This window comes from Chiloscyllium punctatum, chromosome 25 (genome assembly GCF_047496795.1).
Source record: "Chiloscyllium punctatum isolate Juve2018m chromosome 25, sChiPun1.3, whole genome shotgun sequence".
In the NCBI taxonomy this organism is placed as follows: Eukaryota; Metazoa; Chordata; class Chondrichthyes; order Orectolobiformes; family Hemiscylliidae; genus Chiloscyllium; species Chiloscyllium punctatum.
The window spans coordinates 32,042,041-32,057,592 of record NC_092763.1 but is presented as its reverse complement, the minus strand read 5'-3'; the positions used below and the strand labels follow the sequence as shown (position 1 = coordinate 32,057,592).

General features: G+C 39.2%; 1 protein-coding gene across 6 annotated transcripts in view; it reads right to left on the bottom strand.

Moving 5' to 3' along the window:
- Nucleotides 1-15,552, bottom strand: part of drp2 (dystrophin related protein 2) — a 394,171-nt gene that overhangs the window by 6,402 nt on the left and 372,217 nt on the right. For all 6 annotated transcript variants that reach the window (XM_072594927.1, XM_072594931.1, XM_072594928.1 and 3 more), the window contains 3 exons: nucleotides 13,530-13,688; nucleotides 12,116-12,353; nucleotides 4,239-4,359 (listed from right to left, as the gene is read on the bottom strand). In XM_072594927.1, the coding sequence (XP_072451028.1) occupies nucleotides 4,239-4,359; nucleotides 12,116-12,353; nucleotides 13,530-13,688 (518 nt within the window). The remainder of the gene's footprint in view (nucleotides 1-4,238; nucleotides 4,360-12,115; nucleotides 12,354-13,529; nucleotides 13,689-15,552) is intronic.

The following is a 15,552-nucleotide window of genomic DNA, read 5'->3' as shown; positions in this document are numbered from 1 at the left end:
TTTCAAATCTACTTGAATTTTTCTGAGGAGTCATTGATGATGAATAAAGGAGCATTTAAGAATGGTGTCCACATTGACTGTCAAAAGGTATTTAAGAAAATTGGAAACAAAATGCAAGTGCTTAGAATTTGAGGTGATCTTGAGACATGGGTCAGTAAAAAGTTGGGAGGTAGGAGACAAGGAGTGAGGGTATAAGGAACAATTCAGCTTGGAGGTAAATACCAAGAGATGTTGGTTCTGGTACCTAATAACTTTTCCTGGCCCTTTTCATTCCCTGTGTCTTTCTTATAGTAAGCCATGTCACCACATCTGACATCTCTAGAGGATGGTCCAATGCGATGCTTCCACACTCACTTAAGCCTTTTTGATGCCTCAGCCTGAATGGTCACTTTTCTGCCAGAGTGTAATGTGTTTAGATGGTGCTAAAATATAGAGCTGATTGTTCTTCCTTCTAGTGGTGGAGAGTTATTATGATTATCACCTTTCTGACTGTTTATTAACTGGCAACTCACCCCAACCAACCGTAAGAAACATTTTGCATGAACTGCCCATGCCAGTGCTATTTGTAATTTACATTTTTGCTGATCAGCTAATATTTAGTACAAATCAATTATGGTACAATTTCTGTTGCACATGCCATTACTGAACTGACTTCCTGTAGTTGTATGCCTTAATATAACATTTACATTCTCAAAGACGTCCAAAAACACATCATTCAAACATTCACCTCCTTTATCTGATATGAGGTTTGCTAGTGACCTAAGGCCTAGACTGATCCACCTTTCCATTACTTTTCATTATAGTTTGTCTTATTGTTTATCACTGTGAATATGTTAATCCTGGTCACTGCATTTATAAATTGTAACAGATAGACATTCTGACCTTTGTCTTCAGATTCCTAGCTAATACATCATATTAGAATCTGCAATCCCTCTTCAGTATCCAAGTCAGTTCCACCCAGACCCAGAAGTATTTTGCTTCTAGTTTTGCTCCTTGCTAGTGAGGAAATGCCAAAACCATAAAACCAGACCTTACTTTTTCTTGGTGAAAGCAGTGACCTGAGTCCATATCTCCACCCCATTCTTCCACTGCTTGTATGACCCCAGTTCCAAAGACACTGGCGGATAATCATAGTTCATGATCCTGCAGCACAACCTAAACATTTCACCTTGAAAATCCACTGGGAGTTTGCTTCTGCAGAAACAAGGTTTAACCTCCACTTTTCTTGTCTTTCCACTTGAAGAGATTGAGGCTAATTCTCTGCTGCTATGTTTAATGGACTGGTATCCATATGCTGAATTAGGCAGCAAAAAGCTTTAAGACATTTATAAAGGATTTATTATAAATCTATAGTGTACACAAGTACCAGCCTCCAATTTTCCCTTTGGATCCTCTCCTTCTCTAGACATTAATCTCACCACTGACAAAAAATCCAGCTCTTTTATATTTTCTAATCAACCTGTTCAGGGATGTTATTACCTCTGGAATAGCCAGGACTTTGAACTCAGGATTTCTGGTTCAGAGCCAGGACTTTACAATCGTATAATGATATCCCTCAAAAGCCTAGGTCTGAAAAGTAAAGTCCATTGAACATCATCTACTCATAATTAATTCTGGAGCTTAAAAGGAGCTGCATTTCCAGCATTATCAATGTAGGCAGGAACAGGAATTTCAAAAGGACCACAATCAGATTTAGTGTAACATGTGGAATTCAGTATGGGGAACTGTGAGATTATCCATCTTGGATCTGAGAAGGGAAAAATAGAATATCTTCTCAATGGTGAAGCACTACAAGGGATGGAGAAGCATAGGACTTTTGGGTATCCAGGTGCACAGGTACACAAAAAACAGCCAAAATAGCATAAAAAATGTTGGCTCTTATCTTGAAGGAATTGAAGAACAAAGATTGATGTTTAAGTTGTACAGAACTTTGGTTAGGTTCCATTTGAAACACTCAGTTACGTTCTGGACATTAAACCTCAGGGAAGATATATTGGCCTTGGTGGAGGAACAGCCCAGATGCACCAGAATGATATCACAACTTAAAGGGATCAAATAGTAAGGGTAGGTTACACAAACCTAGTCAGTATACCCTTGAATTTATAAGGCTGAGGAGTGATCTAGTTGAAGTCTTTAAAATGCTAAAGGGCTTTGGTCAGGTAGGCCAAGATAGACTATTTTTTCTGATGGGAAAGACCCAGAATAGGGAGACATATTTTGAGTTCAGAAATGCAATTAGTCAGCACAAAAGAAAGGGGATATCAGGAATTCTTGCTCCTAAACATTGCTTCTGGCTCAAACAAAAGTGTTCAGACTTGAAATTAATTGATTTTTTTTTCTTGGCAAGGATATCAAAGGATAGAGAGAGAAAGAGGATAAAACAGAGTTGAAATATGGATCAGTTATGATCTTAGTGAGATCAAGGAGTTGAATGTTACTCCTGTTCCTATGATATTCAAACAAACATTTTCACTTAATTAGAATTTTAAAAATCTATTTCCATACAATGTGGATGTTGCTGGCAAAACTAAGATTTATTGCTTATCCTTAATTGCCCTTGAACTGAATGGCTTCTTCGTTTATTTCAGAAGACAGTTATGAATCAATAACAATGTTGTTGGTCTGGAGTCACACAGAAGCCAGACTAGATAAGGATGGTCCTTTCCTTAAAGACATAAGATCGTACCCTAAAGGACATAAGTAAACTAGTACAACAATTGTTAATAACTGCCATGATCATGATGACTGAGATCTTTTTATTTCAAATCTGTAAATTGAATGTAAATGCCACCAGCTACTGTATTGGAGTTTGAACTCCTGTCTCCAGGGTATTAACTTGGGGTCACCTGGATTACTCATACAGCAACATTGCTACAATACCATCATCTCTCCTAAATGATGCTTTACTTGTTATTTTTCCATTTATGTCTTTTATAGAGTCATAGAGTCATAGATGTACAGCATGGAAACAGACCCTTCGGTCCAACTCATCCATGCCGACCAGATATCTCAACCCAATCCAGTCCCACCTGCCAGCACCCGGCCCATATCCCTCCAAACCCTTCCTATTCATATACCCATCCAAATGCCTCTTAAATGTTGCAATTGTACCAGCCTCCACCACATCCTCTGGCAGCTCATTTCATACACGAACCACCCTCTGCGTGAAAAGGTTGCCCCTTAGGTCTCTTTTGTATCTTTCCCCTCTCACCCTAAACCTATGCCCTCGAGTTCTGGACTCCCCGACCCCAGGGAAAAGACTGTCTATTTATCCTATCCATGCCCCTCATAATTTTGTAAACCTCTATAAGGTCACCCCTCAGCCTCCAACACTCCAGGGAAAACAGCCCCAGCCTGTTCAGCCTCTCCCTATAGCTCAAATCGTCCAACCCAGGCAACATCCTTGTAAATCTTTTCTGAACCCTTTCAAGTTTCACAACATCTTTCCGATAAGAAAGTGACCAGAATTGCACGCAATATTCCAACAGTGGCCTAACCAATGTCCAGTACAGCCGCAACATGACATTCCAACTCCTGTACTCAATACTCTGACCAATAAAGGAAAGTATACCAAACGCCTTCTTCACTATCCTATCCACCTGTGACTCCAATTTCAAGGAGCTATGAACCTGCACTCTTTGTTCAGCAACACTCCCTAGGACCTTACCATTAAGTGTATAAGTCTTGCTAAGATTTGCTTTCCCAAAATGCAGCACCTCGCATTTATCTGAATTAAACTCCATCTGCCACTTCTCAGCCCATTGGCCCATCTGGTCCAGATCCTGTTGTAATCTGAGGTAACCCTCTTCGCTGTCCACTACCCCTCCGACTTTGGTGTCATCTGCAAACTTACTAACTGTACCTCTTATGCTCGCATCCAAATCATTTGTGTAAATGACAAAAAGTAGTGGACCCAGCACCGATCCTTGTGGCACTCCACTGGTCACAGGCCTCCAATTTTTTAATATAACAAGATTGTAAGATTAGAAATTATTGTTATTCAAAATATCAGAGAATGAATGTTTAATGTGCTTGAATCACATTCCTTACAATGGTTTAATATGGAACTCATCTATTCTGAACTTTCAGTAAGAATAGGGCTTGGAACAGGAAGCTGAGAGATGAAATAACAAAACCAAAAGTAATTCCTTCATTCTTATTAACATTGCTATCATGTGGTAGCATGGTGTTCTCATCTAATCACTCTTTCCCACACAATAGTGTCTCTCCTCACAAACCTGCTTTCTCAGATTCCGGGCTGCTTCTGTCATGTTTTTCTTGCTGGTTGCTGTCAGAGTGATGGGAAGATGAGGAAGCAGAAGAGGCTGTAGATCCATTTTTCTCAGAGTCTTGCTGTGGCTGTGAGTTGATAAGAGGAACACAGTTAGAAAAGTTCTGATGGCTTAGTGCTTGGACTGTGTTGAGGGGAGAGTTGTATTTTTACCAAAAGGGGTAGTGGGAGCATCTGAAAAACTCACAAGAACGTCTGCAGACTCCCTTCATTGAATGACATTCGAACAAATGAATGAATGATTTATTGTCGTGCATTTTACAGTGAAATAAAATAAAATACAATTTGATTTGTTGCCATAATCTGGGGCCATTTGATGATATAAGAGTAATAAAAAATGAAAAGATATAGTTTAAAGAGAAGTCCATCTACAAATGGGTTCTGAGTTGACTCAGAACTACCAGCACCCTGCCAGACCCAAGTAACATCAAAGTTGCCGAACTGAAGACTAGAACATTTTTATGAATTGAAAAAGTAGACTCGGCATACAAGCAGTTAAGTATTGTGACATTGTGGATAGTGTCCCTGCCTCTGTGCAAGAAGCTCCAGTTTCAAGTCCCAATCCAGAACACCCTGATCAGGGTGTGTTTGTAACCTGGCTCAACAATTTGAGTATGAAACTGCCAATCCTTCCAACACATGCTAAAGGCAGGTGGTGAGAGTGGGAGAAATTCCTGGCCAGCTGTGTGATAGAAAGAAAGTTATAGATTCTACCATCATTACCATAGCTGCAGATTACAATGTGCAAACACCAAAGTTCATGTTGCCACTCCAAGCCAGAGTCGCTGAGCTACAATATGTCACCATATAAACAATTAGATTAGATTAGATTAGATTAGATTACTTACAGTGTGGAAACAGGCCCTTCGGCCCAACAAGTCCACACCGCCCCGCCGAAGCGCAACCCACCCATACCCCTACATCTACCCCTTACCTAACACTATGGGCAATTTAGCATGGCCAATTCACCTGACCGGCACATCTTTGGCTTATTATACATAAGCCCTGAAATAATTGACAATATTAATATACAAATGCCTAATATGTTGCTATGAAATTACATTAATTATTTTACTCATGATATTAGTCAATTTTTACTAAGAAAATAATCTAACCATATTAACATTTATTCAATGTGTTATAAGTTGTGGAAGCTGTCTAATGTTATGGGGTGATAGGTGAGTGGGACTTGCTTCAGGATAAGATATAGACAGCAGTGTTTTGGAACAGTTGAAGTCTATACAAAGTGGAAGATACAAGGTTGTTAAAGGGGGCCTATTTTGGTGCTGTGGTAGTGTCCCTAACCCTGAACCAAGAGACCTGGGTACAAGTCCCACCTGCTCCAGAGGTTATGTTAAACTTCAAAAGATGAGATTGTTAAATGAATGTTGTTTGTACTCAGGTGGTGGGCAATAATTGGGAAAGCCTTGTGATCAAGTATGTAGGAGCAGCTAAAACAAGGGATAGTTTTATTGTGTGTCTCTGAAGATAAAAGCTTTTAAGTGAATTTAGACTAGGCGTCAGTATGCTATCCTTCGTCTCCTAGCAGTCTGAGCTTATGCTGAAGTTGGGTAGGAGACCATTGCAATAATTGATTCTGGGAATGAAGGTTTCAAAAGCAAAAGGTTGTATGGAAGCAGAAAACATTATGGCGTTAGAAGAGATCAGGCTATGGAATTGTAACTTAGGCTCAAACTAGGATGCCCAGGATATGATCAGACGTTGGGGAAGGCAAGGTCCGTGGCACTGGTGATTCTAGTCAACTATTGAATCCAGAAACTCAGCTAATGTTCTGCAAACCTGGTTCAAATTCTGCCACAGCAGATGGTGAAATTTTAATCCAATAAAAGAAAATACTCTCAACTGCTTTCTGAAATGGGAGAAAGTGAGCACTGCAGATGCTGAAGATCAGAGTCGAAGACTGTGGTGCGGGAAAAGCACAACCAGTCAGGCAGCATCCGAAGAGCGGGAGAATCGATTTTCAAGCCTAACTCATTCTTGATGAAGAGCTTATGATCGAAACGTCAATTCTGCTCCTCGGATACTACCTGATCGGCTGTGCTTTTCCAGCACCCCACTTTTTGACTCTGCCTTCTGAAATGGCCTAGCAAGTCACTCAGCTTAAAGGCAGATAGGGACAGGTAATAAATGGTTGCCAGCTAGCAATGCCCATGTCCCAGGAATGCATTATAAAAAAAGGTTAAGCTCGATAAAGTGACCAGAGACTAAAATGGAACAGGGCGATTAGGGTCTGGAATTTATGGTGAGAGCCAAAGATAATGCCTTCAGTTTTCCCAGTGTTTAACTAGACAATGATGGTTGATTCAAAGCTAGTTACTGGGAAAAGTAATGGATTGATACAGCTGGATGTTATCAACATCCATGGATTGTGTTATTAGAATCAGCACATCAAGGAACTGGAGACTACCAAGGGTATGAATTTGAAGTTAAACATCACACAACATCAGGTTATTATCCAACAGGTTTATTGGAAGTACAAGCTTTCAGGGCACTGCTGCTTCATCAGGTTACTACCTGACAAAGGAGTACTTCTATATAAGGTTAGACCTATAACCTGGTGCTGTGTGACTTTTAACTTTGGCCACCCCAGTCCAACACATGCACCTCCACATAATGGCTATCATGAATTTGAAGGCAGTGGTACCAGAGAGAGGAAAACAATCTATTTTAGGAGGTTATTTATTTCTAGTCAGATAAGTAAGTGTGTAACCAAGCAAAAATATTCCTATGAACTGGATAACAGAGGCAAAATATTGAGGTGGAACAACATGGATGACTGTGTAAAAGGTGATAAAGATTGAGCTTGGATAGTGCACCACAGGGCACAGAGGATGTTATTTCTGACTTTAGTTCGGATTATTTGGATGCTGTGGTAAGGATGGAAACCAAATTGGAGAGATTCATATGGAACTGTGGGGTCAGACATGGATGGGAGAAAGTAGAGGGAATCATTTGCATTGTATTAACATGCAGCAAATCAAAGCCCCACTAGAGGGCAGCAAACAATACAGCGACACATACAGAATTGTACAATTGGAATATCCTGTACAAGCCCTGGTGTCTTAATTTACCACAGGACACTAATTATCAAGGTCTTTTAAATGCTCATTCCGTTGATATGACTTTTTAACTCCATGATGGGAGAGACAGTAGAAGTGATAATGAGTTAAATCAACAACAAAGAGAAAACAAAGTCTAGGAATGATACCCAAACACTACTTTTCATCTTCTAAGCTTTTGTTTCAAATCCTGGTGGCTTCCTGTGCAATGGGCTGAGGATTCAAAAAAGTAGTTGTAAAACCTGCAACAAGAGTAATGTTAGCAAACTGCCTCTTAATACTCCATAACCTGGTCTAAATGATACATCTCAGGCTTGTGCTAACATATTACTGCTGGACCCATCTGCTTAGCAATTTAAAAAATACAGAAAATGTTAGAAATACTCAGCAGGTCTGGCAGCATCTGTAAAGACATAAACAGTGTTACTATTCAAGCTCAGAAACCCACTTCAGAGGTTTCTGAACAGTTTGGAAGGTCTTTGAAGCTAACTTTCTTTCTCTCTGTTCCTCCACTGATCCTGCCAGATCTGCTCAGTATTCCGAGCACTTGCTTTATTAATTTCAAATTTCTAATGTCTACAATATTTTCCTTTTGCTGTTTGATCATTCATGTTCAGATTGAACTGAAATAGCGATAAGAGTGGCCAGCATGGTTCCAGGCTCACATCTCTATGATAATAGAACTGAAGTTTTAAAACACTCAGTCTTGCTGCTTTGATCAGATCTGTGATGTGTCACATCTGGAGTTGTGCTATTCAGCAGTACCACTGGGAGATGCCTATCCTTGATGGGTTAGATTTAGAGAGCAGCTGACAGGTTGTTTTGACAATGAATAGGTAAGAAAGGTTGAACAAAATAAGTATTGGACATGACCTCTCTCCTAATCTATGTACGGAATAGTCCACTGAGGGCACTAAGGCATAATTTTGGAATGGCAACGAAATTTGATGACAATGTTTTCAGGAGCAAGGCCCTTAGTACAAGAAACAACTATAATGGAAAATATTAGGAAGATGAGGAAAATCAAGGGTTAATAATTGTGTTATGGCAAACCTGAGGAGAATGGCATAAATGAGGGGCATTTGAGGTCTTGAGGAGGAACTAATTAGTGTAAGTAATGTGAATGTAGGATGAATAAGTGGGTTTAAGATTATACTTTAGACTTTAGGAGAAACCAGAGGATAAACTTCAAAAAATTGAATAATGTATGTGTTTGGATGGAAGCTAGAAGTTGGTAGTAGACTCCTCAACTGCACAAATGGACAAGTTATTAAAAGTTTTAGATTAGATTACTTACAGTGTGGAAACAGGCCCTTCAGCCCAACAAGTCCACACTGACCCTCCGAAGAGCAACCCACCCAGACCCATTCCCCTACATTTCCTTTGCTTATTATAAAACAATTTAAAATATTATTGCGCAAAAGTTTTGAAGATTGGAGACAGTGATTTTTAATTTCTGAAAGTATTTTAGTGGTATTACAACATATGAATCAGACAACTATGTTGTTAACCTTAAAATGTATTTATGGTGACTACAGTTACTGGCATGATTGATTTGAAATTCTACACAAGTACATCATCTATTATCCAACCCACCCCCCCTACCCTCCCTCTTCACCCCCCTATCCCCCAACCCCACTGTCCCCTTGCTAAACACAGAACAGAAATGACAAAATATTCCATGAAAAACATTGTTAGCTGTAGTAGCAGTAATGAAACTCAGTGAAATAACTTTCAAAATCTACATGCATTGTTTCAAATGAAATGCACAATTCACAAGAATGTAATTATCCTGTGCCTAGTCACCAGGAGTATGGGAAATTAACCCTAACCCTAACCCTAACCACACAATTGGACAAGTTATCCTGTACCTAGTCACCAGGATTATGGGAAATTAATTTTGTCTGATTGTCATGCTTGGTTCAATGATTGAAAAACCTGCCTAGAGAAAATAATGCAAGGGAATTGGTGCACAATGAAACATCAATGATAGCATCATATATCTGGCCTTCCTGCTATTGCCAGGCATAGGTTGTGTCCTCAGCATACCCCTGAGAAGATATTAATTACACAAAACATTCCAAAAATACACAGTGAGTTCTCTATTGCTGGTGGCCATCTGATATGAAAACAGAAAATGCATGAAAAATTCAACAGGTCTGATAGCATCCGTGGATAGTGAAAATGAGTTACATTTTAAGCTGATGACCTCTCATTAGAAGTTGAACTAATTATGTGCTCCTGTGACTGCTTGGAGAGTCATCTGATGTCTCAGTCACCATTAAGTATCAGAGCTGAGTAAACACATTATTTTGCTTTATCTGCAATTCTTAAATGGTTCATATTTTTGAAATTTGACTCCACCTTAATTGCAACACACACTCATGATTTTGAGGCAGTTTCCTGCTTTTTCCCCTGCAATTTTTCACCTAATTGATGGAGCTGGTGTAATGCATTGAAGTTAAGGATTGTTATTAGTGTCCCCACTTATGCCACTCTCCAATGCTTTGATCTTGAATTACACCTCTTGACTCATACCACAAGAGCTAAACTGGCCATGCAACTGCTTTCTTTAGATAGATAAGCACAAAGGTAACTTTAGGATGTCTCCAGTTTCACTGTGCACCAACACACAGTGTCCTTTGCCTGGGAGAGTTTGATGTGAACATGTAGCATGGCTAAAGTAGAATAATATTGCATTCTCTCACACTCTTGCTGAGGAGAACACTAAACATTAAAGTTGATTCTCTGATATAAATTAGGAAGGAGATAACTGATCAAGGAGACAGAATCATTGTGTGATTGGTTCTAAATGTTGGAGTAAGTATTAGGAAAACCATAAATGTCTTGGTCCAATCACATGGACTTTTCAAGTTATGTAGATATTGGGAAGAGAAGAAGTCTCCTTTTAAATGTTACACTAATGAAGCTACAATTTATGTTAAGTAGTGAAATTGCCACTGTTTGCCTTCATCCTCTAACAGTAACTTGTTTTCATGTTTGAATGTAAGTAGCAAGCAGTAACCAAAGAAAACAATTTCCAAATGGCACTAATTACCATGAGATGCCTCTTTTAGTCACAGCGAAAGTTTTCAGCTGCCAGAGACATAAGAGGGCAGTCCAAAAGGAGTTGATAATCTCAAATTCTTCACTGTGAAATGAGTTGCAATAATAACTATTTACACCATATTAATTATAATTTGTGAACTCAGTGCCTGTGAGTTGCCCTGTTTGAGGGTAATTGTAGGGATGGGTGTCTTAGGTGTCAACAGACATGTCATCTCCACTGCTGAGAATGTTTTGTGCATGAATCAGATGATTGAGAGCTGACCAATCTGAGGCCAGAAGCTTTTGGGTCTCAAAGGCATAGTCTACCCTTCAGGGAATCCAACAGTCAGAAGCTCTGTTTTCTCCTTCTGCTCCTTACTTGGTGGGGATTTAGGGAGACTAGTGTCCTCTAGGCTAAGGCAAGGCTTTCAGAATACCTCCTCTTGACCATACTGGACCTTTTATTATACACAGATTGAGCAAATGGAAGGTACCTGGCCCATCCCAGCAAGCAGGTTGCCCTGGTTACTCCCATCAGGAAAATAGACACTTTCTTTGGATGTCAGGAAGGCAGGAAATCAGAGCAGTAAAAACGTGAGACACTTAAGTAGCCATTAATTGACTATTTAATATTCCGAATTGCTGGCAATCTTACAAAGTTCCCAGTGGTCCTTCGCACCCAACATTTCATTGGTGACATGGCAAAAGGAAGCAACTATCTCTCCAAAGTCAACTTGCCTAATTATTTACTGAACAGAAGTAACGAACAAACTCTGGATGATGGAGATCAGAAATATAAGGGTCACTGAACTTGAAACGTTAATTCTGTTTTCTCTCCACAGATGCTAGCAGACCTGCTGAGTTTCTTCAATAATTTCTGTTTCTGCTGAATTATTTCCCCTTCTCCTCAACTCCAGGGAGAAGAAAATTGCACCCATTTTGTTTTCCTGCTTGTTTATCTTTCATCCCGAAGGAGGCCATGAAAATCCTGCCCTGGGAGTCTATGAACTAAATCAATCTAAATGAATATGGAAAGGTTTATTCAGTCACTGTGAATAACTGGATGATAAAAAAATGAAGTTTACAATTTCTTGTTTTATTTTCTGCAAACTACAGGCAATTTTGAATTGTACATTCAAACTCTCCTGAACATGTGCCAGAAACCCCTTCACAAATCCAGATAAAGCCTAACTCAGAAAGTGTGGTGCTGGAAACACACAGCCAGTCAGGCAGCATCCGAGGAGCAGGAGTGTCTTCATTCCTGATGAAGGGCTAATGTTCAAACCGTCAACTCTCCTCCTCCTTGGACGCTGCCTGATCAGCTGTGCTTTTCCAGCAACACACTTTTTGACTCTGATCTCCAGCATCTGTAGTCCTCATTTCTCTAGAAGCCAAAATCAGCCAGACACAGATTTCAATGCTCTCACTGAGGATTAAGGTCATATTGCTATATATTGAGAAATTCTAAAGGACGAATTAGATAGTCATAGAGTTTCAGATGCTGAGAAATTGCCTGTTAATTAAACAATTGTTTGGTGCTGCGCATATCTGAATGTCTTTCAAAGCAGTCACAATGTTTACAAGACAATTAATTTGTTGAAAAATGTCCATTGGAATAATGGATCTGACCCTCTAGTTGTATTGGTTGATGATCACCATGACATTTCCCACCTATTTCAAATTGGTATTCTCTCACCTGTAGTAATAACTCCCGGAGTCTCTTGAGTTGTGACTCAAGCTGTTTGTTATGGTCTTCCAAGATTTGCATCCTGGTCTCCAGCCGAGTCTTGTGCTGTCGGAGCAATCGCGCCTCAGCAAGAAGCTCTGTGTCTCTGGGGCTGAGAGGCGAGCTTGGGGATTCCTCTTTTACAGACGAAGATATTGCTGCCTCTTCATGTTGCCATTTCAATCGTCTGTACTCTTCCTGCAAGAGCCTTGGAGAAATTATTTTTAAAAAATGTAATGACAACAAACTTTGCATTTGATGTTTCTTTGAATCCTCTAGTTCTATTGTTCCGTGATGGATGGGGAATGAAACAAGGCACCAGAGTTTACATAGTCACAATTCACTAATCTTACAGGCAGCTAGCTGTGGGCTGATTGCAAGAAGTACTTGGTCCTTTGACCAATGCAGCATCTTCTCTCAGACAGAGAATACCACTGACAAACATTTATGTTTCTCTAATTGTTAGAGGAGGAAATATTTTGGTCGCCAAGGTTAGAGGGCTGCATACCAAGGAAGAAATTAATTTCACTGTGTTTCCTAAGAACCTTAAAATTGAGGGCACAAGTTCATGATAAAGCTGCCTTAAGGATTCCTGTCATGTTCAGCTATGATGTAGATATTTCATCTTCTGGCCTGTGAATAAGACTGAATTTAAGCAACGTGGGTTAGATCATGGTTAATTTTGTGTTTCAAGCCTGCACCCACTCATAAGTGAGTTCAGTCTGTTCAAAGTTCATTTCCATCAGAATCTTTGTAGTGGAAAATAAAAATAAGATTTTTATTTAAATAGTTTGGGTCAGATTGAGGCCCAGGTTCCAAAAATGACCAGATAGTGTCTAATCCATTGTACAATTTGTTGTACAATGTAATGGTTCTGAAAGGGCTAATATTTGAGACTGCAGTAAGCTCAACCCAGTCTGATGATATCATAAGACTTGGGTGGAGAAAGGCAAAACATCTTAGGATCTCGAAGAGGACAATCCTGTTATCCTGGGTCCGCCAACGGTCTACATAACAATATTTATCTTACCAATGTAACTTGTACCTGATGCTATCATAGAATAAATTGCATCTTGTTTAAGGCAAGAGGCTCTTCTTATTAAAACTCACTACTACTCTACTCCCCTACTACTGTAAACCACGTAGGACCTTTGACACAGTTAAGGAAAAAGGATGCTGACCCCAACCACAAAGTGGCCATAGTTGGCAACACAGCATGTACAACATATTTGCTGTCCTGCTATGGAACTACCTTTAATAGCACAACTGGAAATTTAGACTTGACAACATGATGACTGCACTGGGGTATTACGTTCTTGTTATTGGAGTATCAATGGTCCCTTGGCCGTCTACCATTATCAAAAATATGATGGGTTTTTCATACCGATTCTCATGCTCAAGATGTCCAATAATGGCCTCCAGTTCGGTCTTCTCTTCGGTGTCCAGTGCGCTCAAGAGCTGGTTTGGATTGTGGGTTGGATTTTGAAGAGAGTCTCGATCTGTTCCTGGGCTGAAATATTGAACCACCAACTGCTCATCATCTCTGCATGTACATAAAGAGCCTGCTGTGAATTTTTCAATCACATGACATTGTTGTCTTTAACTCTGTACAGACCTACCTCATGGGAACTAATCAATTGTGTTTATTTTCATTTAAAATACTCTGAAACTAATACTCTGATAAATTTGTTTAGGGTTATTTTGGATGCATCTTAACGTATGAGTGCATGGGTTAATGTCTGGTAGCTTACAATGGTACACAGCTGGAAATGGCTGACTAGGACTAAAGTTCAGGGAGGAGATGGCCAAGTAGTATTATTGCTGGACTGTTAATCCAGCATTCGTGTACATTATGAGCAGGATTCACTGATTTTTATCCAGAAAAAGAATACTGATCAATTTGTTTTCAATGCATCATTTGGTATCACTGAGGCCAAGAGTATTTACCTCATCACTGTCCCACTGAGATCAGTAAACTAGGATGAAATTACATTCCTTTCTGGTTTTCTATGATTTATTGTTTGTTTATCAGCTGGAGTAGGGCACCTCTGGAGGTTAACCTTGAGCCAACCCTGCAATTGAATTACAACCTACTACTTTAATCACAATCGTAATTTTCATACTCATCTATCTTTGCTGATTTTTCACCTGTGCAACTTGGTGTTGTATTTGGGCCAACACATGGTATCTGTATATCTGAAATTTCACTGGGAATAATTCTCTATATGTGTCCAGATCAATATCTATCCTTCGCTGCCTGTGAAGATGTTATTATCATATTGTTGTTGTAGGACTTCATTGCAAACAAGTTATTGCTGTGTCTTGAAGGGCCGGATGGCTTACTCCTGCTTCTTGTTCTTATTTCTCAAGCATTAAACAATGACTACATTTCAAAAGTTACTTCAATAACTGTGAAATGGTCCAGGAGCTCCTGAAGATATAAAAGGTGCTATCTAAATACAAGTCTTTCTTTTAAAGTGTTTGTTAATAGTGTGATGATGCTGTCACTTTAAGAGGTTATTTTGTCCTTTTTTTTGAAGAGAGATTGTAAGGCAGAGGTTCCAAGCAGTCTCTATGAATGTAAACAATTTGTGAGACGTTGCAGTTTTTTAAAAAAAGTTGGGACAATAGAAGCAGCTTGAATGGGTGTGGCCAGCTCTCACAGACAAGGCTTTCTAGTATTTTTTAGTTTTTAGGTTTCATTTGAAGCAAAGTCTTTGGGGTCTCAAGAGTTGGAAACTTTAGTGAATGCCTCCTAGCTGCTACTTCCACTGAATTTTCTCTTGATTTTTTTTGCTGAATTGGAGAACTGCATGTGAGAGTCTGTGGTTAAATTTGCCTTTTTGCCAAAGGGTATGTTTATGAGATGTTACTATATTGGAACAGTTAATTAGTGATAAGTACTGTATCTATTATACAGTTAAGTTTTCCAATAATTAAGTTGTTCTAAATTCCTCTTTCTTTTATTTGTATTTTAACTGTAATGTTTAAATAAATTGTATTTTGCTTAAAGTCGAATGGTTTGACCAGTCACATCAAATCTAGAAAACAGCACTTCACATTTGCCTTTAAAATAAGAAACAAAAGGGTCTAGGCTGCCTTCTTAATATATATTGAGGAGGTCTGATCTGGTCCATAACAATTGTGCTTCTTTTCTTACTTTAAGTGGTGTAAGGTGAAATATAATCATCATCTAATAGATGTTATATTACAAATACTAGCATTGATTTTGCCTCATGTAGCTTCTTTTTTATAGCTGTCACTGAAGGTGTGTGAGGGCAATATTTTTACCCTTGGTTGCTAGTCTGTTTGTAAACAATTTATGTCAAAAACTAATGGATGTAATTCAATGAAATCTCATATGTAGATAGGGTATGGCTAAACAAAAACGAACACTTTTATGGCAG